Source organism: Rhopilema esculentum, chromosome 11 (genome assembly GCF_057945365.1).
Source record: "Rhopilema esculentum isolate cy_ngs chromosome 11, ASM5794536v1, whole genome shotgun sequence".
NCBI lineage: Eukaryota > Metazoa > Cnidaria > Scyphozoa > Rhizostomeae > Rhizostomatidae > Rhopilema > Rhopilema esculentum.
In genome coordinates, this window is record NC_142825.1 from 11,912,867 (window position 1) to 11,940,535 (window position 27,669).

General features: G+C 36.3%; 1 protein-coding gene across 1 annotated transcript; it reads right to left on the minus strand.

Annotated features, from left to right (window-relative positions):
- Positions 1-351: 351 nt before the first annotated feature.
- On the minus strand, positions 352-27,639 carry LOC135693749 (exonuclease mut-7 homolog). Its single transcript, XM_089111098.1, has 18 exons — positions 27,521-27,639; positions 26,521-26,806; positions 25,296-25,675; positions 24,056-24,153; positions 23,409-23,482; positions 22,520-22,558; positions 21,009-21,178; positions 17,328-17,583; positions 16,092-16,159; positions 15,472-15,611; positions 9,644-9,753; positions 9,138-9,309; positions 7,695-7,785; positions 5,362-5,407; positions 3,441-3,590; positions 2,493-2,546; positions 1,479-1,607; positions 352-1,031 (listed from the first exon to the last, which is right to left on the minus strand). The coding sequence occupies exons 2-18, from the start codon at positions 26,758-26,760 to the stop codon at positions 660-662; spliced, it is 2,589 nt and encodes an 862-aa protein (XP_088967224.1). The 5' UTR covers positions 26,761-26,806; positions 27,521-27,639; the 3' UTR covers positions 352-659.
- Positions 27,640-27,669: the final 30 nt, after the last annotated feature.

Genomic DNA, 27,669 nt, shown 5'->3' on the forward strand with positions numbered 1-27,669 from the left:
TTCAAGACAATTTAACCCAACGGTTTTTGCCTCGAGCAAATATATTTTAACATAAGGATACTTGCTTCAAGGCATATTGTTTCGATGACGTTTGTTTCAAAGCCGTTTGTTCTGAAGTTTGGTTTCAAGGATATTTGTTTCATGGCATTTAAACCCAACAAAACTGCCTTGAAGAAATGTAGTTTAAAATAAGAACACTGCACAGAGCGCTTGTCTCAAGGCTGTTTGTTTCAATGTTGTTTGTTCTGAGGATTCTCAATTAAATCGCTGGGGTGTACCAAGAAATACAGGTATTATAATCCAGTTACTAACTACTTTGAAGTCCAGGCAAAATTCAAAAAGAAAAATTGATCAAAGTCGTATTACAAAATACCATGATTTATGCAAACGTAGGAGGCATGACTAGGAGGCATGACCTGAAATACTGCATGTGTGAATTAAAGTATGGAATAAGTTACATTTCTTGGCCTAAAAGAGAACATTTGTCTTCTACGACGCAATATCAACTGGGCGACCAAACCGGATTTGGCCATCTACTAGAATGTACACTTTTCAACTTGAAGTCAGCCGAATTTAGTTTTCATGACCAAAGCCTGGCTGTCCATAAATGTAGCCAGCACAAACCTGACGCTTTGGTATCAATAGCAAATCCACGATTCCTAAGTCTGCATCTGGTCGTAAAATGATCTCCGATCGTCTTCACCACTGTCAACGATGATGTGCGAAAACTGGTCAGCTATCTTATCAAAATGCGAACCTTCCCAATAAACCTTGCCGCAACTTTCACAAACAAAAAATGTGTCAACTTTATCAAAAATTTGAGGAGGAATAAACTCACATTGCAAAGAAGCACCTTTGCCAATTATCATGTGATGAAAATCGATACCAGTTTCATTTTTTTGGCTATCCTGGAGATGATGCAGGTTATGCTGGATTAAAAAGCTTTCTTTCGGCCTGACCCTCGTCTTTTTCCAAAAGGCTAAAAGCATGTGTTCTTTTTTCACTGTCAAGTACTTGTCACCGTTGCATAACTATGGGTAGAAGTAGAAATTCTTATCCACAGAATTTTAGAATTGCTAAGATCATTCTTATCTTAAATTAAAAAGCAATACAATCTCTTTGCATCAACCTGCATGCTGGTATTTCTTTAAACCTTTACTCCTTCTTAATACATAACAAAAATTTGATCTGTAACAGAATCAAGTTTACCTACAGAAACGCCCATTACTGCAACATTTTAATGTGACGTACGTTTCAGACGCGCTGCTTAGTGAAAAATAAAGAAATAATACCTTCCCACAATTCATTCTTTATATCTTCTTTTTAAAAAAATCAGATCTTTTTTTGGCTACAGTGGCGGATAATCATAACCCCACCCCCCCCCCCCCGTACTGGTCTTGGACTTCTTCAGTGGGAGCAAAGTTCCATGATGAAAAAGAAGGATCAATCGGAAGAATTTTCGTAATCTGGGTCCATACCTGACACCTGCTAAAGATATCTTTTGACGTCACCCGTACGTTGTAGCGCCCGAGAACAGCGGCAATCTGAATTGCATTTGTGCCTTCAGGGACACACATGCACATTTTCTCCGGAACATAGGCCCGAATCTATCAAAGTAAATTCATAAGAATGATATTGCAAATAAAAGAAAAAAGAAATATCATTTCAGAAAAGTATTCAATACTTGTAATTCATCTATGTTGGAGCAGCAGGGGGCAAAGATGTAATGCAACGCTACAACGCTAATACAAAACGGTATATCTATTTAATGGTAATAACCACATTGTAATGAAAATTTTTGGTTGAGAGGGGTAGACTTAAGGATGATCTAAGCTAGCAAGATGTATGAAAAAAAACTGAAACAGATTTACCGTATATATTTTATTATAGGCCGCCCTTGTTTACAAGCCGCCCTCGGTCATGAGCCGCAGTGAATTGGGTTTTTAAAATAATGTAAGCCGCCCTCGGTTATAAGCCGCAGTGAATTGGGTTTTTAAAATAATGTAAGCCGCCCTCGGTTATAAGCCGCAGTGAATTGGGTTTTTATAATAATGTAAGTCGGTCTCGGTTATAAGCCGCAGTGAATTGGGTTTTTATAATAATGTAAGTCGCCCTCGGTTATAAGCCGCAGTGAATTGGGTTTTTAAAATAATGTAAGCCGCCCTCGGTCATAAGCCGCAGTGAATTGGGTTTTTAAAATAATGTAAGCCGCCCTCGGTCATAAGCCGCAGTGAATTGGGTTTTTAAAATAATGTAAGCCGCCCTCGGTCATAAGCCGCAGTGAATTGGGTTTTTAAAATAATGTAAGTCGGTCTCGGTTATAAGCCGCACCCACAGCCCATGTTGAAATACTCCCAAAAACACCCAGTCTTCAGACTAATGAGGGAAATCTTGCTTCGATAGCCACAAAATTAAATGTGAAAAATTTGAGCAAAATTTGAGTGTTTCTGAAAGTTCTGTTTGCTGCCATGGAAACAGCGAGTTTGTCATACCTGGTTAAATGCTTTTCCACGAGTAAGAATAACCCTTTTCTGTTTGTAGTACAACTGAAAGCAAACGACTTAAGAATGAGCAAAAGTTAGATTATGAATCGTCGATAAATGAACAAAAGTGCCAATATATTATGGACATAGTAGGGAAAACTGCTACAAGGGCTTCTAAGCGGACTACGGGTTCACAACTGGTTGTTCCTGAAGACAAAATAAAAACAAAAACCGAGTCTAACAGGGTTTAAAACAAGTTAGTTGCAGGGGAAGTAAAAATCACAAGTTGTTGAAATTGGGTTACTTGCTGAAAGCTGCATATCACTTTTTGGTCGTCTTTCTTTTCAGAACAAAAACGAAAAGACAAAAACGGTCACGGACAATGCCCCCAAATGTCAGATTTACCAAACAATACAATCCTTCACAAAATATATTGAGACCAGTGACAAAATCAGGACAAATTTATTGACAGTATTCTACTAAAATTGTATTTGACCCCCTCCCCCTTCAAGCAATTTTGTTGAGTTCTTGTTATTGTATACGATCTTTGCACAAATGATTTGCAACTATTTCACTAAATCTCAACAAACAACATTGCCTGGAGGGGGCGGGGGAGGGAAGAGGACGGTGGAAGGGTTGAGCAACGAATACGTCTATCTGGAGCCTAAGTCGAAATCATGAATGGTCTACCAAATAATTTCAATAGGTTTTCTTTTGGGTAAATACGCCAAACAGACTTTGACATTTTTGCGAGGTGGGAAAACGAAATATCTACTTCGTTTTCTGGCTTTCATGGAGGCTTATGGGCCTCTTGGCGACCAAGTCTTCTTTCTACTTTCTTTTTTAAAAGTATAGGGGTTGTGGCCATGGGTGTGGTGGCGGGTGTGGCTTCTAGAAGTTGCCTATAGCACATGCAAAAGGTCTTCATGATATGAAGATCCCACTGAAAAAACCAACCTCAACTGCATGCATATGATCATCGCCATTTTGCAGAATCACAGTGTTTACCCCGCAGCATCTTAAGTATTTGCCAAGTCCTTGCAGCATCGTGTCACAGACTACAGCTAGTTGACCTGGTCGTTGCGGAGGACCATCGACAACCCGCTCCTTAACAAAACAAAACAGTAAAGTGATAATTAACAAAACAACATTAGAAGTGAAATATGATGTAGATTAGGGAGTCAACTTTAAAATAATGGGCTTTACCAAATGTTAATACAGTGACGATCACTGTTAAGGGACCCGAGTGTGCGATGCCGTTTAGAAAATGCTCTACACGATTGGAAGCGCATATCAAGACAGCAATGCAAAGAGTAGTCTGATACTCGTGTTTAGCGTGAAGCTAGGCCTGGAAGCTTAAAACTCTCCTTTTTAATACATCAAAGGAAATCCGGTACATCAATTTTCTTGCGAAGTTTTGCTCGTAACAAATTTCTAACTTCTTTCTGTTCGGGAAGCAAGAACAGAAATTGACAAGAACAGTTAACCAAAAAAATTTGTAAAAGCACCACAGGAATGAACAGTCAGTGACATAAGATAAAAGATAAGGCAGAAGATATTAATCTTCACAAAGGAAACAGAATTAATCTTCACATACCCTCGTAATCTGATTGTAACGAGGCCCTAAATATCCTGGGTTCTAGTGCCTTGTGATGTGTCATCATTACAAGGCATGATGAGATCGGAAACGAGATCGGAAAGAAGTACGCACGAGGCTTTGAGAATCAAACAGTCTTCCAAGCAAAACAACAGGAGAAGCACCGTGAAGCCGTGCTATTAGAAGATCTGGTGAATTTTTGTAAGATAGGAATGGACCCTATCACCGAAAAGCTTTGTCCTTGAAATAGGGCTGAAAGGGGTGTCGGGAATCGCTATTTTTGTTTCGTACATGGCTGTCGTCTTCTCAGTTTTTCACAGTGCTTTGTTTCTAATTATCTATTAAATAAGATTTGCTTCTGATAACTTTATACGAAGCATTGCTCTAAGAATTCCGCGCGGCTAAATCTGGAACAGGCTATATTAAATTCGTCCAACGTATAAAGACGGCAAAACCACGACAGACATGCCTGTCTCTTTGTGACATCTTTGGAACTAATATGTTAATTTTACACTGATGTTTTAGTAACCTCAAACAAAAGCCCTTTTAATCGGTCATCTGTAAATGAAGCCATTGGATTAGAAGGTTTATTCTGAATTTTCAACATAGGATTTTCTGGATAAAAGTCTGAGTGTCATTGGGCGAAATGAAGTATGGGTTTCCAAATTTTGCTTCTAGATTTGCAAAAACGCAGGGTAGTTATAGAGAGGGAAAGATTTAATCAAGCCTGAAGAAAGCACTTGAACTTTTCAAATAAAACAAACTAAACAAAGAAAATTCCTGACCATCTATTCTGAAAAAGCATGGCTGAGAAATGCTTCAATTGATTAATGATTACAAGATGTCCAACGATTTCTTTGTTTAAACCTGAGCATACAACAGAAAGGCGTACAAACAGGCAATGGAGAAATGGGATTCGGAACAGATCTGACGGTGTCCTGCACTTTAAAGTACAGTTATGAGAGCGGCATCCCCACTATTCATGCCAAAAAATGGCCAGTTTGTTTACTCCTCCCAAGAAATGATTCAAGCGATTGATAAAATATCTCAAAAATGGCATGATTATTCGCATAGCATTGTCTTATTCGAATTTAATGACACATGGAGGCATAGTTGAATTGGTGCAGAGGCACATTCGGTAAAGACACATTCAATAAGTTACTAAAGTTGCTTGACCCGTCTGTCAATCACTAATTGGCCAATCAACAAAGCATGATACTATCCAGCGCTTATTGATTGGTCAGTAGTATTTGTTGATTGGCTACGAAAAATAAAATTTACCTCGGGCACATAACTCTGAAATTCAGCAACGCTCTGACAAGTTCCACTAAAAGAAAAAGATTTATTTGAAACAAAGATCTTAAGCCAGGGTCAAGCAAAGTAGCATTTGCTGCAACAATTATCGTAAACTTACTGCTGCTTAGTTTGGCCACCCATGTTGCTTGCATCATGCAACATATGTTGCGTCGTTATTTCAAATATTTTTGCTGGAATTTTTCGTACATGGTTCTAGGATGTTAATGCACTAGAAAATTTGTGTGGAACTTGAAAATCGGCGTTAATCTTATATACCCTCATTTTCTAGGTTTTAATTTTCATTGTGCCTAATAACAAAAGGGATAATACATAGCTCTTACTATTTCCCAAAAATATCTAGAACTTTATCAGCCATTTACATTGCCAGTTTCTTTTGCTTCACAAGCCTCCTATCCTTCTTCTATACTGTTTCTTTCAAAAGTCATCGTCTTCTCCCAAAATATTTCCTTACAATTGTTTCCAAATCTAACTTGAGTCATCAAGATAAAGTCAACCAACAAATTCTAAATTGACATGGTAAGTTTAGTCCGGTTTGAAGCGAAGGTAATTTTTAATATCATAACTGATATCAAACCGATACCTTAAAACGGTGTTAATTTTATAGACTTCGAAATCTATTAGTTAAAAAAGAGTTGACTGAGGTAGCTTTAGTTCTCGAAGGCTTCACTTGAGTAGACAATTTCTCGCTAAATTTAAAAAAACTCAAGACACCGAGGAGTAAAATACAATCAGTGACTGGATCCCAGTCCCTTTCTAAACGTTTCACCGGATGTGACATCATCTGGTCTCCCACCATTATTTGGATCGCAAATCCATGCAACAAATGTTGCATTGTTCGGCAAAAGCTTTACAAGAAACGATATTCAAGTTAGTGATGCATTATACATGGATATTACGAGGAACGATCTTCAAACATCTTTGCTTCTGACATAAATTTGAAAGCGCGACCGCTAGCCCATTAGCAGAGCCTTACAGCAGGGGTGCCAACAATGTTTTCTGGGTAGGCCATAGACAAAATCTTACTGCACAAGGGCGTCAGATTGATAATTAAGAAAATCATCGGCAAATTTTGTATGGAACTGAAAATGGATTAACCCTTACATTTGCATGAAAAATTAAAAGAAAAGTTACATAGACAGTAGCATGAAAACGTTATCAGTGTGAAATATTACATTTATTGTTTGCAGTTTATTCACATCACACATTAAACTTGTAGCTGATGTGGGACATGTTTGTCTGTATGCTTGGATTGTAGCTTTTGACTTTTGCTGTTCAGCTTCGTAATAGACGTCTGCTTATGATAGTGAGAAAATATGCCTAATAACGAGAAGATACGCCTTATAATGAGAAAGTATGCCTAATAAAGAGACAACAATGTTGGTAGGGACAGCACTGCAAAGACATAGCTTAAGGACCAAATTATTGAGAAATTTATTGACTTAAAACGGGCCACAAAATATGCCCTATCGAGTCACAACTGACCCACGGGTCGTATGTTGGACACCACTGACCTACAGAGTCGCTGTCGCGCATTTGCGGCATGTTTTCCCAACTTCTGTTGGAAAGAACTTCTATATATCGCTTGTATGCGGTGCTTTTAGGTGCAAGAAGGTTCGAAGCTCAAGGTCTACTTCCAAGATACATGTTGATAGCCCCTGGGTCATTTCTTTAGGTCAAACACGAATAAGATAGCCGCCACATGTGAAAATAATTAAAAAAATGCGGTTTTGGTTCAGATTCACCCCAGTTAGCACAAGGAAGTCTTCAGAAAGCCTTTTATTTTGTAAAATAATTCAATTTTAGATAACAAATTGCATCAGTAAATATCTTGCCAGGGAAGCATACTTAAATAAAGATCTCTGGTCTGAGAATCGCGGTACATTACCAAGGGGACTTTCAACCGCAGTCGAAGCCGAGATTCTCCCATGGATGGCAGCCTCCAGGGTAGCTCTGACACCGTTAAAGCTCTAGGCTTATAGAATTTTAGAAAGCCTAGATTGGGACTTGTTAAATAGAGGTGATAGGGAAATATGGAAAGAGGCCTATTGATAATGTGGGCTTTATAGAGATGAGGCGTCAGAAGAGCTTTTGGCTTACTTCAAAGGAGATTTCTTTAGAAGTTATCTTCATCAAATGCGAAAATGTCAATGAAAGATGAAAAATAAAGTTAACTATTTCACCTGTCCAGGTGGTTAAGGAAGGACACCATTTTTTCAACCTGGCAGAAAGGAAGTGATTTTTCTCCCGCTATGGGTATTACTATCTAATGGGAAATTATAACATTATATCAAACGTACCTGTTTGGATTAGATGTGAGGACGATTTGGAACTCTGCTGCAAGGTCCTCGAAAACATCATAGATCTTAACGAGACATAGGGCATCCAAGGCTGAAGAAAAAACCAGTTTCTATTGAAGTTCATAGGTACTCAAATGGAAAAAGAATCATAAAAAGATGTGTCATAGACTATGAAATGAAGGTTAAATGAAAACTTGGTGAAAATTGAAATCAAGGGTGGATATTAAAATTATACTAGGAAACTTTCGTAATCTTATCAGTAACACACAGCAAATGTTGATCAAATTGATTGAAAAGCCGAAACCTTTCTATAATAGAGTCTTTTTATAATTAATTAATTTTATCTTTTTTTCATTATCGGGCAAGAAACGTAGCTTTATACCCTTCCCGATTAGAACTTGTCCTAAATATACCACCTCTACATTACAGGATATATGATAAGATTACGAAAATGTACGATTGGCAAATGGTTGTACAAAGAAGCGTTAACATTAATACCTATAAAAATGGGAACTTTCTACGTAATGTTATAACAACCCAAAAAAGCGAGCTGTGGTACTTAAATACCATATTTTACAAATTCTGATAAAAATATATTTGAATGTGTAGTGCAGATAATTAATGGTATGTTGACTTAGATTTTGGTTTCACATTCATATATGTATTCATACTTCATATCAAATTATTCAATACATAAAATTCCTTCAGTATAAGAAAAATATAAGTTAAATACAAGCTAAAGTATAACTTTATATATCTTTACAGGAGTAGAAGTAGTTTCTGTTAAAGCCTATTTGGTGCTCTTCCAAGGAGTCATGTTTCATGTATAATTCAGCTCTTTGGATGTTCTCTTTAGAAATGTGAGAGGGATGGTACTTCCATGATAGTGATATGGATGTTTTGCACGCAGTAAGAGCTGAATAGTGAAAGCCTATTTTCATATCTTCAAGGCTATATCTTGGAATTCGGATATCCTTGCAGTTTCTCGTATTGTATTGATTATCGACTGATTCATTGATCAGTCATGTTTTCGGTCACTGGGTAATTCAAACGCTCTACGCGACAAAAAAAAATAAAGTTCGACGCAACAAATCAATCGAGCCAAAACACAACGACCTTTAGTAGAACGCTAGAGTCTAACTCAATTCTTACTGAGGAGGCTGCCGAAGGGCAGCGAAAATTTTAAGAAAAATGTTTGATCGTGTATGTGTGTTTTTAATTATGGTTTATTAACACATTAAAGGTACCGAGTTACCTAAGTATCATTGATCAATCGATTTACTGATTGATTGATTGATTAAATGGTTTGTTCTGATCGCTATTTTCTTTTTTGCGATAAAGCCCAAACATGAGAAATATGTTGAATCTTTGCTAGCAATGAATCTAGTTGAATGAAACGCTTGACACTCCCTATAAAGTCGAATAGTAACCCCTAAGCTTTACCTGCATATAACAGCTGCTCCTTAGACAGAGGCCGTTGCTCCCAGTTCGAGATCTGAAATGTTTTATCCAATGGCTTTCCAAGGCACTGCTTAACAAGCTGACTCAATCCCTTCTCTTTATCAGGTGCCGTTGTCAAACCAAGCTTTTTGATCACACACGGCAGCTTCAGGATCTGTTAAAAGTGGAATGTTTTGACAGGAAAAAGAAAATAGCTAATTGATAAGGATAGTTGGGGCTCGTGCACAGTGAAGGTCAGAAGAGGCTACCTTGGGTACCAGAGCCTCATACATCCGGGGATAAAGTATTGTAGACAGCTGTGGTGTTCAAGACACTTCTATCCAAGCGCATCTATTGGAACAGAGGCTGAAATAATAGAGCCAACCTCTGGTTCTTTTTAGATAACAATTCCCAAAATATTCAAATACATATTGTGCAGAAACATTGGAAACATAAATAAAAATTTACAACGAGAGACAAAACCGATTAATACGAGATGAATGATATACCTGTTTGCTCAGATACAGAAGATCTTCAAAATTCTTTGTTTTTCGCAGAAAGTCGTTGGCATATGGATATGTGTCAGTTATGACTTTTATGTCACTGTCTATTCCGAAGCCTACAGTAAAGAAAATTGATTTAGCAAAGGAGCAAATAATAACCTTGTGTCATTCGCTTTGAATTTCATGTGATTCACAGGCTAGAATTAGCAGACATTGAAACTAAATCACAGCTAGGGCTACAATTGACTCGCATAATACACATTAAAATGGCTTTGAAAAAAGCAAACATTTAGTAAACTAAAGCTTTTCGTCTGACACTCTTCAGAGTTTAAAACGTCAGAACATGGATCGAAAACTCTACGCTAGGAAATATATATACCCAGTTGTGGATCGAAATAGGCCAATCAGAAACACGAGCACATGGCTGTATAGGCTGACCAATGATCTATGTTCTGACGTTTTAAACTCTGAAGAGTGTCAGACGAAAAGCTTTAGTTTACTAAATGTTTGCTTTTTTCAAAGCCATTTTCAAGTTTTGTACAACCAAAAGATTGTTTTATAATACACATTGTTGGACATTGTCACATGAAACTTGCTTCTAACGTGCTCACAGATAAGTTTGATAAAGCTTTACGTATTGGCAATCATACTGAAGTAACTTTAACATGAAGAAAGAAAGTGGGCAAATAAACTCGACTTTCGAAGAACAGTCATCAAACTCTTTAGTGATTGGTCTTATAATCTGTCGATTATTCTGTCCTTATATCAATATCGAGCAAACACTTTTTCGCCAGTGCCTTTTTGCTAGTGCCAAATGCTACAAAGGTTACAATCTATACCATAAATTGATGTACACTGATCGCCCAAGAGCCCAAGACCAGGAACTACAATCCTGACAAATCAAATTGTCCAAAAGTGTAAATCAGTTAATTCATAACCAATAACTGTTTTTGAGCAAATAAATCCCCTTGTTTACTTTGCAGCTAATAGTTTCCATAATGCAATCTCTATCGTTGCTTTACATGTGCAGTAGTTATATTCACGTTATTGTATAACTATCATTAAAACTGGTTACAATTGTATTAATCAACAGTCTTGTTCAAGATTTAATGAACTACACTGTCAAATTTTTACAAAAACCTAGGACCGTATCACATGATGTCTTCAAAATCCACTAAAACATTTTGCTCTGCTGCTAATTAACTAAGTTCAACCATAGCCGCAGGTCTTTCTTATAAATCTCCTAAGCGTTTGTTTTTTCAACAACATGTTAACAAGATTTTTCTTCTAACCAGCTATGATTTCCTGTGGTTCACCTTAGAAAATCTTTATTAAAATAATCTTCTAGAATTTAATTTTCCATTTGAAATAAAATTTCGTAGTCTCAGTTCCTAGTAAGGGTGGGCAGGAAGTTATTTTCTACAACTAGATTACAAGATAATTGGTATAAAGATATCGATTGGTCGACGTAATTATATGCTAAACAAAGTTTGCAGCTAATTTTCATAGAAAATAGGAAAGAAAAAACAATTGCGGGACATGATATGGCGTGTCTGGACGATGTTTACAATTTCAAAACATGATGCATGATCACACATTAGTGACATTCAACAGTAGTGTTGCGTTGTCAATGAAGCAACAAATGACAAAGTGCTGTATATTGCACAATCAATTTTTTGTGAAAGATGGTTGAGTTGAAAATAGTAAAAGTCCACAAAAATAATTTCAAAAAACCTTCAAATTGAAGCTTTCGCCTCTTGCATCCTAAGTCTTGTTGAAAATTAGTTAAAACTGACTAACTTCTGTGATGTGGGAGCCATTAAAGTCCGCGGAATGATCTAGAACTAGATATTTTCTCCCAAATCCAAATTTATTATTATGAGATAAAAGAATTATAGAAAGAATTATACTGGGAAATATTCTTTGGCATAATTTTATTGCCCGTTTTCGGCGGATTTATGATTAGCTTATTGGAATAAGCGTAAAATTTACCATAAAGGCCTAATTTGTTCCCGGATTGTGCCAAATAATCCGCAAAAAAGAGAAGATAATTATTTTAAATCCAAAAGCATTTTAAACGATAGACTGGTATTTCCTCCTTATAAATCTAATGATACTTATACATATACACGACAATAATATTACAAGAATCGGATCAGCAACTAAATTGAAGCAAAGTTACTTAGAAAAATTAAGTGTACTGCAAATAAAAGCGGTGTATCTTTGTCAATTTTATTCAATATTATACACGAGAAAACCAGAGACAGCAAAGCTACAGTTAACAACCGTGGCACTGTTAAATAGGTTCCTCAATATAAAAATGCAGCCACGGGATTGTTAAAAATCGTATATGGGGCAGAAGAGGAACGTGAGTCTGCGATGGAAAGGGGACTTTGTAACAGCGGAAGAAAAAGGGAAGCTTTATCGAAGGAGGAATTTGAAGAAAGGGACCAAGGGAAAGGGAGGGGAGAAAGAGAGAAAGTGAGGGAAAACAAGGAAGGCAAATTTTATTACAGGCGTATATTCCATGGTGTAAAAGTTAGGGTTTTGGAATGTTTAGATATTTTCAACATAAATCACGGAATGCAATTTTACTTTTATTGTAATAACTTCTTAACGGTTTCTGTTCAGTGGCGCGTGATAAATGCAATACTACTTTGAAATGATGTTTGCAAAAGTTTTATCTGGAGACAAGGTCCAGTCCATATTCCTACATCATCCCATCACCATGACATCTACCTACGTCATTCACAGCATCACCTAGCACAGGACATTCCCTGCACCATTGAACACACGTTCACACATCTATGTCATGCTGATTTCTTTCCAAGTCTAGATCTTTCCTTCTCCATTGCATCATCATTACATCATCACAACACATCATTACTCAGCACATTTATTTTGTATATAAGTAAATTAATTTGAATGTAATTCAGTCAGTCAAGTTCAGTCAAGTTCAGATCAGAGTTATACAGCAATACACTGTCTCTCTCACTGGCTCCGTGTTCTCTGCACGTTAAATAAGATTTGAAGTAGCATCAACGGTGGAAAGTTACAGCAGACAAGATAGGAACCATTGCAATTCTTGCTAAATAATAGCGTTCCTATACATCCTCCTGCAAAAACGTTTTCTGCATTTTGGCTAAACATACACATTTCAGATTAACTTTCCATATTGTTAGCCCAGTCTTAAAGTTCAAATAATAAGTTGTCAAACATTAGGTAGTTATGTGTAAGTATGCTTGTAACATTGTTCTACCATCAACGTACCGGCAGAAGTGGACATATCAAAAGCCTTCGTTTCTGTAATACTGAATCAAGAATCCAAACTGCTGTAAAGGCGCATTACTACGATGCGGGCGCACTGAAACGAGAGCTTGTAGCATGTATGAATTAAAACATGCACTCAGTTTTCGTAAGGATGTTTACTGCACATGATTTCGTAGCCAATGGGGCTTTCAGGTAATGACAAAGCTAAAAATACTTTGCTGCATGCAAAGGTTGTTAGCCTAGCTTTTCGGAGTTTGCTAAGGCTACGATCTATCTGTTTACATTTCAATCCCATATCCTAACGACAAAGAAGATTAAAGCAGCTGCATATAGACTTGAAAATATATTTGAGAATAGCATTTTCCATCTCAGGTATGGCCATAAAATTTTGATATTGCCAAAATGATTGGTCTGATAATAAGAAAATGTTTATATTGAAATCCAAGAGTCGTCCAAAAAAATTTCATAAGAAAATTGGAAATTTGAAAACAAATCTAATGTACTCTCAGAATTGATGCTTTGCAATGTAGAGAAGACCTTTGTTCTTTAAAGTGGAAGAAAAAGTGAGAAAAAACGAATGAAATAAAGCATTGTGAGATGGGTACGAAAAAATTAGCAATGAAATGATATCATAGAAAGAGAACATTTTATCTCTATTGAAGAAAAAATGTATCTCTTTAAACAGATGTAATCCGTAACAGGAGATACAATTATGAGTAACAAAATTAGCGCTAATTGTTGCTTGTTTTTCCCTAAGGGGATTAACGGTATCTTCCTTAACAACCTTACCATAAGATCTCAGGTTGGTACGCAGGGCTTCCTGTGGTATCACTAAACAAATCTCGATCATAGTAATTGGCCACAAAAGGATAAAACGTTTACATGAATACAAAATAAGCAGTGAAGTAGATTCTTTAATGGTGGGATTCTCCGTCTGCACGGGCGGAGAAAGATCAAACATACAAACAGAATTTGTAACAGGGGCGTGATTCACTATTCGGAATTGACTGAAGGGGGTGGATTTTGGGCTGGAGTGGTCAAGAATAGTGGTGATCTGAAAAAGAAAGAGCTTAACGGAACTAAGAAAGTTGAAAATATTCATAGAATAATATGAAAACTGGCACTGAAGAAACATTATGGATTTATGCATATGACCCTTCTTGGATAGCATTGCTAAGTTAAGTGAAAGGAAAGTTAACTAACGACAGGGGTGATAAAACTGTTGGTGTGATTCAGTTAAGGCACTAAAAACTACGTCAAAATCTGTGCAAATTAAATCTTCTATTCAAGCAGTAGCCTCTATATTTTCCGATCTAAACCAATTATCTCTGAGGAGCGACCTAAGCAGGATTTTGGTATAGCCTAAGGTGCTACTGAATTGTTTTTGTTAAGGTTACTGTGTAGCCATGCCTATCATGTTCCCATTGGCATCGTCTTTGAAATCTTGTTTTTTAAAATGTAATTTTTCAGACTGAGTATAAAAAACGGAGACAATACGAGCAAAATCATTCAATGGAGCATATCTTCAATAAGTTATTTTATCCATCCATCCTTACTTCATTATTTTATCTCTTTCCGTACTTCAAGCCCCGATGCGGTATCAGTTTTAATACCTTCCCTTCCTCTGAGCCGTTTTTTCATCATTACCTCAAACGGAAGTGTCCAGCGTTTCAGTGAATCTATTGCGGCATTTCAACGCAAGAGAATTGTCACGAGCAGCCACTGGGAAATTTGCCATCCTGTTCTTATAGGGGCGTTTCTTTGCAATGGCATAATTAAGAAGAAAAAACATTGAACACTTAATATAATTACTTAAACAGCGGATCAAAATCGTTCAGGAATTGGCTACCACTAATTTTCCTTCAACGGTATTTCGCCAGTGGGGAATAAGAAAAGATTGGATAAAACTACTGATACTCTGCTAGACATGAAATAACAATGGACATCAGAGACTGAAGTATTTTTAGACACAGCTTAACATGAACATGGATACTGCGGTGTAGGTAGCTGTGATAAGAAAACTCAGGGACAGTAAAATCAGGAGCACAAGGAAAAAGTTTCTCGATTTTGAGGGAATCACGTTTTTGTTAATGCCATTCGCTAACAGAACTAAGGACGCTGAGGTGTTTTTCTTTCCAGCAAAAATGATCTTATTGCGTGTGTTTTGTTTGGCATTCGAGACGCTAAATTCGCACCTTAAATATACTTGTACTCAAATCTTTATTATCTAGTATGATTACATTATTGCTATCAATACTGGTTTGTTCTTCTGAAATACTGACTTGCACATTTGAAATTTTTGAAATTTTAATGTAACCTTATTCCTTTATTTCACCTTGCTGTGAAGTCTCCTGTGAGTAGGCATATACGTATCATGCATGCATCAAAAAATTTCTATTAGGAAATGAGATGCTAAGTTAGATGGAGTTTTTCATATAATTGGATTCTAATTCTATAACTCGTGATTTTCTTCTTAGGTAGCCCTCTGAATTCGCTATTGTCATATAACTGATATGAGACTTAAGACTTTGAAAAGAATTCGTGCTAGGAAAATAAAAAAATACCTAGCCTCAGCGTATCTTCAGAAGTAAACAGCTTGTTGAAAAGGACTTTCAGTAGCTCCTGGCCTTCTTGAGTACGATCGAATTCAAAAATATCAATGATATATACTTCTTCTTTCACGGCTAATTGCATGATTGCCATTCTGCAAGTTTAACGAAGTCACTATTAACTGGGGGTTCAGAAGCCATGTTACATTTGGAAATAAAGTGTAGCACGCATGTAAAATTGCAAAAAAGACAAAACAATCATCAATAGAGGAGTGTCATCAATAGAAAATTTACCGAAGAAGTCATAGATGGACAAGAATTAAGGTGCTTGGATTTTGTAGACCGACTGAAGATTTACCGACGAATTCGTGAAGTATTAGAGGGTGGGTGTCAACCCCCCCCGCTCCCCCTCCCTCCCCTACACTCCCCGCTGGCTACGCCACTGACAACAGTAAAACCAATTTACGTCCAGGGGTTTAAAACCATCCGCAATATTTCAGCATCGACAGACACGATAACTTACAAAAGGTAAAAAAAACTCTTCTGAGGTACAGTATTACAAAAAATAATTATAAACAGTATTATAAAAAGATGATATTTGAGCTGTAGTATTGTTCCATAGATAAACCACTCACTTATCTTTCTGGCCTGCCCGCCCGTACTTTGGTTGCCATTCACCATCGAACCCGATAATATTTCCACCCTAGTGACGTAAAAACATTCATTAAACCTAAAAATGACTCAAGAACGGCCGTTAAACTACTACTGGTGCAACGAATTAATGGTCTCTGGTTGTCTAATGTAAAAGAATTCCGATAAGAAAGATACTTTGTGCTCAAGACAATTGGACATATTCTTCTTCATTTTCTATAAATTAAACGTAAAAAAATGCTCATGATTTCAGTGGTGACGAAAAAGCACAGGAGGGAACTTTTAGAGTTTGTCCCTTGTATGAATCTTAATTGAAACAAAAAATTGTTTAATTTTCTTGACTACCCATGGTCGTTAATATAAGTGGTTTAAGAAATGGGATATAAGAGCCAGTATTTACTTGAAACATCACATTGAATATGTTAAGGCTAACTCTGGTCATTCATATCCAACAAGTGAGGGAGGTGACGGTTAAAAACGAGTTTAAATATTCGCATGCGTTTTCTGCTAACGTCGAGGACCACAGCCAAAGTTATGACCCGAAGAAGAGAAGGCAGGGGATAGCCTGTCCATTGGGTTATCCTTTCAAAAGCCTCCTCGAAAGTGAGGCTATGGAATTTTGAGGCTATTAGATCTGAAGACATAGATCTGTCTCAGCGATTCGTGTTAATCGTTGAACAGCTAATAAAATTTGATCGAGCAGTTATGGCATACAAAAAATCAAAAAGCAATTTCCTGAAAGATTTTGAATAAATTTCATCACACAACTAAACACTTCCTTGTCTTATGACAAGGAAAAGGAAGAACCTGTGAAACCCAAGATAAAATCTAGAATACACCAAGAAATGTTTTTACTTGTAAAATTCCACTAAAAAAGCTTCGAATAATATTCCCAATAATATCAGAGAACTCCCTACGCTCAAGGGAACAAAAAACAATTAAAAATAATCTTACGAACTCGAAGCAATCCAAACACAACTCCCTGGTAGAGCAGCTGCTATGTAAAGAAGTCATTATATTTCAGCTTTAGTTTTATAAATGTATTTATGTAATAATGACATTTACTTCTTTTCCAGTATTAAATTTTCAAGCTGAAGGGATATTGTGTCTAAAGAATTTTAAATGTTTAAAGAAAGAATTGTGTTTAAAGAAAGCTGCCTGGATTCAAACTCTGTTTAGTCGAAACTTTAACATTTATTTTTTAACAAGAAATGACAAACCTTAAAAATGACTTTAATACTTTGCCGGAGAGCATCACAAGTGTTGATGAATTTTATGTTTTCCTCGAGTAAGGGGTACGACCAGTACTTCTCAGTAACTGTCAGCTCACGAAGCGACTGTCGGCATTCCTTTGTTTCATCATACTTGACGTCATCAGTCGAAAACATGAACCCATCGTCATCGAAATCATCATAATCATCATCACACATATTTGACATATCAATAAGTGGAGGCATGCTGGCTACAGTCTGCAAACTGAAGGAAATATGTGAGATAAAGGAGGGCGTTGTGATATGTCTACGACTTACTTTAAATAAAATTATCATTTTCACCTTAGTCGTAAGTCAGAATGAAGCAGCTTGCATTGTGAAATTGTAAAATAATGGAATGTCACACAACGTGTGACGGCTTATTGGGAGCTTTGCGCAAGGTTTCCCTGCTACTTGTTAAAAACACGCATATTTTGAGAAAAGAGGGTTTTCAATCAAAAGCATTAGACGTAGCATAATATCAAAAAGACGAGAGTCAAGGTTGAAGAAAAAAGAATTACACAGCCCACGTTTGTGAATCATGGCCCGGAGTGTTCACATGAAGTTGGTATTTTTCTTCATTTACAGGCATGCTGTCCTTGTCACTTTCTAATGTTTTTACATAAACGGCAGGAAGTTAGTAATTCTTGATTAATTCTGGTTTTTCCTTTTTTAACTGCCCCTATAAACCCCCTAGTACCTCCAAGCTACCATAAATGCGATGCAACAATACATCGTAAAGACATTATCAAACTAAGCCTTTAGGGATCAACATCCTAAATCGGAAGAGGCGTCTTCAAAGAGGGTGTCCCTTGCCAGCATTAAGGTCAGGCGTGGGAGAATACACTTGTTGTCTGTGACAAAATTCAAAACAGATAACCATGTATGCACATAGAACATGAAGCGCATCGTGTGGTCATACGATTGGAATCAGTTTGCTAGTATTGGGATTTTAAAAGTGGTCCACTGTGTAATTGTCTTCCTACAAATATCCGGTACAACTGGCGAGAAAAACTGGCCACAAGTCAGAGGAAAATCGATCGATACATATTTTTAATCACATTAAGATCGAAGAATAGAGTAGGATTTTATTGATTTGTATAAGGTATATTGGCAGATCCTTCAAAGACGGGCCGCTTGCAAAATTTGGCACCAAGTAAAGTCTAAAGGGGCATGCTTCAAAAGCGGCTGGATCACACGTCTTGGACCAAACATGCACAAAGATAACAGGGTATTAACTATTTGCACAAAACATGTTTGAATCTCTTTCAAAGAAACTACCAAAGCAAAGATATAAAGTCCTCTATCCTCTAAATACCCTGTAATGTCTCACTCAAAATAACCAACACATACGTGCTCTTGATCATGAAGGGTGAAAGTCGGCGTTTTACCTTACGAACGCTTGAAGCTTACTAAGATTTTACTTAAACCGGCTGTTTTAAGACATGATGCACGCTTACACTACTGCACATTCGCTTCCTCCGTTGGCATTGTAAAACATTCATTGTAAAATTTATGCAGGGTTTCGTTGTAGTTAATTAGAGATAACATATTCTTCTACGTGTAAGTCTTCTATATGTTAAAAGAAGAATGGTAATTTTATGGCAAAACTCTGAAAAAATTGATGCTTCTACACTAGGGTATCAAAAGTATTGCACCACCTCGAAGGTGGAGAAATGGCGCATGCATGATTTTGACTGGTAGCCGCAAACTTTTGAAACCGCAAAAAGCCTCCTTGAAGTGGATCCACATATTTGGTCAACGTATTCCTGCAGAATTTCGTATTAGGCCTGGAAAATTCCTACAATAAATGACTTTCTGGCTTTCGGACAACCATTTGGATAATGGTTTGTAACGTTTTTCATTTGAACTCAAACGTATTAATAATGTTAAAAATTGGACTTGATTCTGGATATGCCAAAGCTTTAATTTCCTTTGTTTGGAAATAATTCTTTGTAAAAATGGTTTCCATTTACTCAGGTAACTTTTTCTTTTGTATTTGTGCAAAACACTCATTATATTTTCTGTGGACGGATTTTGAGCTGCAAAACCTTGCCCATTATCGAGTTTCATTTCCTTTACTGCCCCTAGGTGTAAATGCAGTGAAATAAAACAAGATAAATTCTTTCCCCTCTAACATCAATTTTTTTGGCCGCCCAATTCTCGGTTTCTTTACTTCTGTAACACCCTCGAGGAATCTTTTTTGATTTCCCGCAGCTGTTGTGTAACTGCATCTAACTTGGTCAACATTTTTATAAAAATTAAAGACCACTTCCTCGTAAATATTTTACAGCGATTCGCCTCTCATTTGACAATTTTGTTTTCTCAGGCATGGCTACATTTTTACAGACAAAATTTTTTTGCATAAGTTATACATTTCTAATCAAGTTTTCCAAGGCGTCGCAAAATTTGCAAACTTTTCCCGCCGAAATTTGCTACAAAATACGCCTATTTCACCCAATTCTTGCATTCGAATGTTTTGTATTGCCAAAAAGTTTACAAAAAGTGCCCCCATTTTGAACAAGGTGGTGCAGTACTTTTGATACCCTAGTGCATGTTGTGTAGTATACAAGAGACATACTTCGCATAAAAAACCTATTTTCTGTTGGTGCTCAGATAGACTTTATCACTTTCATATAGTCACTTCATGACTCTTTACGTTCTCACAATCATTTTGCATTCTAGTAACTGTTAAGTCAATGCAATAAAACTTCTTTTGCCACAGATGCTTTTAGTTTAATTTACATCAAGGGGGTCGATGCCAATTTATATAGATAGGGAAGAATCTATCGGAAATGGGGAGTTCAAGCTAGGCATGTCTAAAATGTTTTTCTGAGATTATGCCACGAGAATCCACTGATTAAAAAGTCAAAACCTTCCTAAAAATACCGGAATAATTGCTTTGAACGGCAAAAAGACCATTTTTACTTTTTGTACTACCAAACCTCACTGCATATAACCTAGCAGATGTAAAAGGGAGATGTGAAGATTTTTAGCATAGAAGCTGATATAGAAACATAAAGAACCAGTTCAAAGCAACTTGGTATGCTATAATGAAAAAGCTAGTTTGCAGGCATAGAAGAAGTAGCGTGGTATAGATTGTCGAAAGTAAAGCTGCAAAAGTGCCAGAAGGCTGTTCTAAAAGAAACAGCGTGCTGCCAAATAGGTGGTACGGAGCCTGTATTATGATGCAAATGAACTGAGATAAAAAGCCGAATGAATTGAAGAGCAAATGAGAACTATTAAAATAAAATCCGAATCATATAATAAAGAGAGTTGACTGAGGTCTATCCTTGCTGCACTGTCACTCTTACAAATGATCTCTTTTCATAGTTTGTAAAAATTTTAAATAAGGCCTAACTTAAATAATTTGAACACTTCTCAACAACGGACAGATACTTTTGTCCCAAATGGTCAAAACGCTCTTCAAAGAACCTCTCTTCAAAAGATACCTTTTTAAAACGGACAATTGCACTGGTCCAAACGTTGTCCATCTATGAAGTCCCCACTACACTTCGAAGAAAATAAGGTTATCTTGTAACTCAAACGAAAGTTATTTGAAGCAACACTAGACAATAGCACAGAAGCAACAAGAGGGTTCGAAAAATAAACAGCAAAATGAGAAAAATGTTATAATAAAAAATGAACTACCTATCTGAACTTGGCTTTCGGTCGAGCTCTAATCGTACAGCTGGCGGCAACGTGTTACGTGGCATGTTTAGGTGCTTGGCTAGATTAGCAGCATATGGAGAATCACAATGTTGGTAGGCCAGAAGGAAAATGAGTTGTTCCTGCAGCCAAGTATCATTAGCAACTGCAGCCTGGATTGAAATGAAGTACAGTGACTTGATCTGATTTGATTTGATTACATTGATTTTGATTTGATTCTTCGAGGATGTAAATAAAGATGGCAAATCAGACCTCGCTTTAATCTCGAAGTAAAAACATTCTTAGGACTTTGATATGCGCAGGGTCTTCTGTCGATACAATTTCTACATAATTGCCTTCTTGCAGATTTTCCCTATTGCAGAATATAGAATCAATTCTTGCCATAACTATGAAAAAATCTGTATTTTCAGCCCCAAAAGACTAACAACCAACCTGAGACTTGTTTTTAACAGCACCAAACCCTACTCGACTTAATTTTGGATATTATAACCCCCCTCATCTTTTAGCCCCCCCCTTCCGATTGTTGATTGACTCAGATCAAGATGAAGATGTCATTGTAGACTAACTCTGCTATTTGCATTGAGATTTAATGTACAATAATAAAATATTTACCAAAAAATTGCTTATTCATATTGACCTTTCTACATTAGCCCCACCCTCTTTCAGCCCCCATCTCTTCTTAGCCTTCTTCTAAAAGACCGAAAAATAAATGAGCCCCCCGGGAGAGTCAATGCACTTTTTAAAAGGAACTTTTCGCAATACACTTCTAATCCTTTGAAATTAGCCTAGTGATTTTGAAAGGGCAGTTTTCTTTCCATCCCTTGCAGAGTAGGTAATACAATGGCGGTAATCCAGTTTACAGAGCTCTATTTGAGGAAAAACTGAGTACAATATCTGATATCAATTCGTTTCCCAAAGATGCGAAATGCTCTTACCAGACAGTGTAATAAAAATGGACTTAATTCCAGTCGTGAAGCAGGTTGATAGCTATAAAGAAAGTTATCATCCGATCTGCCAGCATATCGGAGATTTTATTGCTATGTTTGTGATGTCATCACTATATCATTGTGTTATTATCGACAGACCGTATTGCAAAGAGGAAATAAAAATGAGGTAAAATCACAGAAAAGTATCTGGACTACGCTCCTTACAATTAAAGTCAGTATGATTTCTCGTACAAACTCTTCTTGATCAAATAATATTGATGTTAATGTACATGGACGTAGGAACCAGTGAGCACAGGGAGCACATGCACCCCACTTTTTAGAAACAGTTGTAAAGTGCCAACTTGCAGCTTACAGAGGTACCCATATTTTGCCTTCATGTGCCCCCCCCCCCTCCACACTTTTAACATGCTTCCTGTGTCTACGTTAATGCATATGTTAATGCATATAGCTGTGCCTTTTCCCACTGCAGAAAATTTTACCATCGGCCAATTCTAAAAAAAAGATTGGTAAAAAATAACAACGATCAAATAAAATAACGATTGATACCTTAATTAGTCCATCCCATTTTGAAAATTCATAATCGGGCTGCAAAGGAAAGGAAACAATATTTCGTCATTACTGAAATTAATGTTACTAACATGGAAACTAAACGTTTTACAGAAGATTCCTTTCTCTAGAAAAACTTTTTACCAGCAACATTCAAGCTGAACATAAATATGTGGAATGGCTAAAGGCGTATGCTAAAAATAATGGTTAGCAAGTATTTGACATTAAATAGCATTATATTAATATAAAGTGCAAGCAGTAAATGAAACCTGTGTTGCAGGCATATGCAAGGAAGTTTCCAAATGTAGTAATGTAGTAAACTTTAGAGTCTTTCTTTCAGAGTCTTAATGTATTAATATATATATTAGTATATTAGTATTAATGTATTAATATACTAGTATAGCAAACTTCAGTAAAATAATATCAATTTCTAAATTTCCGAAAACTGAATCTTGATACATGCTATATTATCTTGTTCCAGTTTATTAAGTATATAACCAACCTTGTTTCTGTTATTATAATTACTGTTATGCTTTTGATTATAATTTTGCCACGCTAGATAAGTACATACTTGTTCTCGGGTCGTGTATATTACAGTTTTAATGAAGTATTTCACTTCTGTAGTATACGAATAAAATTGAATTGAATTGAGGTGAATACAACATTAGAATAGGCGCTGCGTTAAAAGACATAGAAGTCAAAGAAGTCAATAAATACAAAGATGCAAAAATGAACGAATGTCAACGATATACCCAATCCACAGGTTTATAAAAGGAAAAAATCATATAATTGATTGGCAAGCAAACAACTTTACTACAAAAGCAAAGACAATCTACTAATTTAAAACTAGTTTCGGGCAACAAGGAGTGAAGTTTTGAAACGTTCTTACCGATTTATATTTCTGACTGACCAAGTATCGCAAGCTGCTGACATTCTTCTTCCTGAATATGTTAGGAAAATTCACTGAAAAATAATGGTATGAATAACAAGATAAAAACAGTCAACAAGCATAATACTTTTATACCTATCGGAATTCTCAAAACAACCACTGTATATAAATATGTTTACCATTTCAACTTATAATGCCATTATACAAACAGTGTCAGTGAACATAACAAAGAATTTTTCAGTTGCTTCTTAACCTAGTCTGGAAGATAGGGTAAAGCAAGATAATAATAGAACGAGAAAACAGCTGTTTTTTCATGTGTTGCTTCACAAACTGTAGTGTTTTTACTAACAAACTTCATCATTCGAGTCTAAGACTACAGAAAAGAATCATGAATATGCTTTTTAAACTGTATATGGACGAGTAGATTATGCAAAAAGGTACTGCACTGCAATAACAGTCGACAGGATATCGAAGACATATAGCAATACTAAGAATTGGCGACTGGAAAGGCAAAGAAAATCTTTAGCTCACGACAATATGCACCAAAAAGCAAGAAAAATGGAGCAAGGTCTATTTTACAAAGTACAGTATGTTTGTATGATACATGTAGGGCAATATTCACAATCTAATTAAAGTCTTACACAAACCTGGATCGAGGCCATATCTCTTTACAGCTTTCTCTGAAATCTTTGTCAGCGTCTTTGACGTGAATTTCGTTTTATCAACGATGCTTAAACGACGCTTACTGAAAGAATAATGTGCAATTAAATTGTGCTTCAAAAATGAACAGCGCAGGTCTTTTCAGTTGAAGACGGCAAGGGAAGCTGGAGCGATAGCATACTAAAGAAGTGCTTTACGTCCGACACTCCACCGAGTTTGAACGTCGGATAATGACGAAAGGTAAGGAGAAATTTAAATCTCTCTCTCTCTCTCTCTCTCTCTCTCTCTCTCTCTCTCTCTCTCTCTCTCTCTCTCTCTCTCTCTCTCTCTCTCTCTCTCTCTCTCTCTCTCTCTCTCTCTCTCTCTCTCTCTCTCTCTCTCTCTGGAGAATAAATCGGAAAATAAATCTTTTTCCTAAGAGATCTAGCAGTCAATAATGACAATGTGCCGATGACTAAAGTTGAAAACGTTTTAAAATAAAAAGACCAAATACGAGTAATCAAATGATCGCATTCTACAAGTTCACATTGCTTCACTTATTTATGCCTAATTACAAGATGCCATTGTAGTGGATCAGAATGGTCACAGCTGATCTGGAAGCAGTCAAGAAGAAATGCATCGTTCCGTGTTACAAATCTGCTTACATTCAAATCCGGAATGACATTTTAAACTGGTCTGTTTGATGCCATACAGGCATAGCTGTAAAAAAAGGTTTTTAGAACAGGAAAGATCTAAGTTTCACCTTCGAGTTTCACTCTTAATGCAATTATTATCGGAATAGTTGGAGCTGGCATAAAAATCTGAAAATTGAAAGAAAATTTTTCCTTAAAGATCGAGGGGGGAGGGGATTTGAAGAGCGACAAAAGAGCGGTTTGCTTCTAATTCAATCTGCAATAAAATCCTTATGCTTACAAGTGAAACGTTTTATACTAAGGATTCCACGAGAACGCGTTTGAGAACGCAATGAATAAAAAGCTTTAGATAACTTTGAAAATATTACGCAATGCCAAAATTTGGCGTAAGTACCGTTATAGTACGCCTAACATATTGGGCGTGACATACATGTTTATAGCGTGGATCGTAAGTGGAATGAATAAAAACATATTTCTATCCTCATATATGAAAACAACTGTAGTTTCTATTCTGATATTGACGAAGGCTCTCTAATACTCAAGTGCATCTGTCAAAGCAGCTAGAATGAACCCTAGAATGATGCAAGGTACCTACTTCTGTATGTAATCAAACAAATCATCCTCCTTAAAGCCACACAGTCTGTTCAGCATCTCAACATAACGCTCCTGCAGTATACGACTATCCTTCAACAATGCCTCAGCTACTTGAAACTTGTCAGAAGCAATTAACGGCAATAGCAGCTCTTCAGGGTCGACATAATCCTGCAGCTTGAGTTCTATAGCCACAATTGCTGCTGTTTTGGGATCGTTTTTTGAATCATACAGATACTCTAAGTGCTTGAATAAAAATCTTCTATCAATGCCTTTGTCCAGTTGAAAAATGTCACGCAATTGTTCAGTAAACTTGATTCCGCTTTTTACCAAATAGTCCATAGCATTATCTTTGTGTTCATCAGTCAACAGTAAGCTACGACCCTGTTAACAGATGGAACATACTTCTAAAATTGTATCTCAAGACTCACTGATCTATAACTTTAATATATCAATTGGCTTTATGTTTATGTCAACCAACTTTTGTTTATACGATTTTATTAACAAAATCTACAAAAATTGAAACCGAATGTTTCAACTCTATAATTTTGACCTTGACTATAATTAGACCTTAATTCTTTAAATTGTGGAGTTAGGTTATACTGTTCAAAAAACACTTTCAATGAAAATGAGACATGATTCAAATATTTTCAGGCTTGATTTTGGGGTTCGCATTGGAGAAAAAAGACAGAGATGTCCCTGCCTGAATCAAGTTTGTGACTCTGTCCAGAACAAAATTTTGAAAACACAAAACTATTCATGCCAAAAGGTGATGACCCCTGTGGAAGACTTTTATATACTATGACTAAAATAATCCCTTTGGCCTGCCATATCACCTTATTTTTCCTGGTATCTCAATTAAGGTTTTTAGAAAAGAATGTTGATAGATTGGTTTGCTTTATTGGTAACAATGTACACTTTTATACCAGCAGAAACAAATCAATTCCAGATTCTTCTATCAATCAAACAATTTTTGTTTGCTGTTCTATTATTGGAAAATAATTGTAAAAAATTTTCCAAAATATTTTTGAAGGAGTTTGATTTTCTTGCAACCAAAGAATCCTGCTCAACCCAAGAAACACATGTTCCAGCCTAACTGCTGTATTGGTTGCATTTTAATTTATGTTACTGTACTATTGTTCTTAATAGTCTTGGTAGACATTTCTCTTAGCAGTCACTCTAAATACTAATCTAATAATACTGTTATTGAAATTGATAAATTCATATACCTTCGATAAAAGCCAGTTTTTGAAGATGTTGAGGGTGATCTCAGCTATTGATTTTCTTTGTAGATAATAAACATGCTTGGATTCTTTGACAATTGCAAGAACCAATGAATACAAATCTACATCTTTGAGGCAAAATATTTTCTGCAGTGTTTCTTGTATGTCTTTATCACTCCCCTTATCATAATATCTTTCCAGATCTTCAAGACATTGGTGCAGAGTGTCCTGCAGTGACTTGGCCATATCTCAAAAAAGTGGCAAGATGACAAGCATTCCAAAATCTAAATGACTTTAAAAAAAGAATTCATTTGTAATATGCTATTGCCAGTATGGAAATGAGTGTTAATTTTAGATACAGAAAATTCCTGATAAATCAAATCTCCAAAGGACCAATTAAATGGTTTGAGAAATGGTGAGATGTTTTTGATGAAGAGCGATACACCCTTTTTAAATAGGAACCAGAAATTAGAGTTCAGGCTGGCTGTTTTAATTTTTCAAAAATCTGAAGCTGGATTTTTTATGATTTGTTCTTAAACCATTAGGGTATAAGGAGTGCAATTGCTAGCTGTAGTGATATAGGAAGGTGTTAAGGCCTCAATTGCCAACAAAATTAGTGAGACATTTGGTTTGTCAGTAAGTTTGAAAATTCACCAAAAAGCACCCATAGATGACAAAAAATCCTTGTTCTTAAATGAATCATGTCCAAAATTACTCTTTATAGTAGCTCAGTCTTAGCTTGTTCTTAATTTGTGCTTTTGACTGGTAGAGGTTGCTATGTTGCATTAGTTGCACAAAAATAACTGATTTCTATGATGTATAGCATCAATATACCCTAGTCTAAAAAGTGTGGCAGGGCCACACACAAGGTCAGTGTTCAAGTTTTAGAGGTGAAAAATTCTAAATTTTGGGGGCTATGGCAGCTATGAAAAGGCTTAGCTTGTACGGCCCACTTCTTCATAAAAAAATAAAGATAGTTATATTCAAAACAAAACAATATCCTTACAGAAATAGTCTTTCGTAAAGCACGCAGTTCAAGTCGTCAATGAACCACTCAAAGCCTCAAACGAACCCACGAGAAAAACAACGCCATGTTTTTGTCATTTTTCAAACTCGTACTGAAAACGAGATTACGCACATTTCATTTTGAAAATT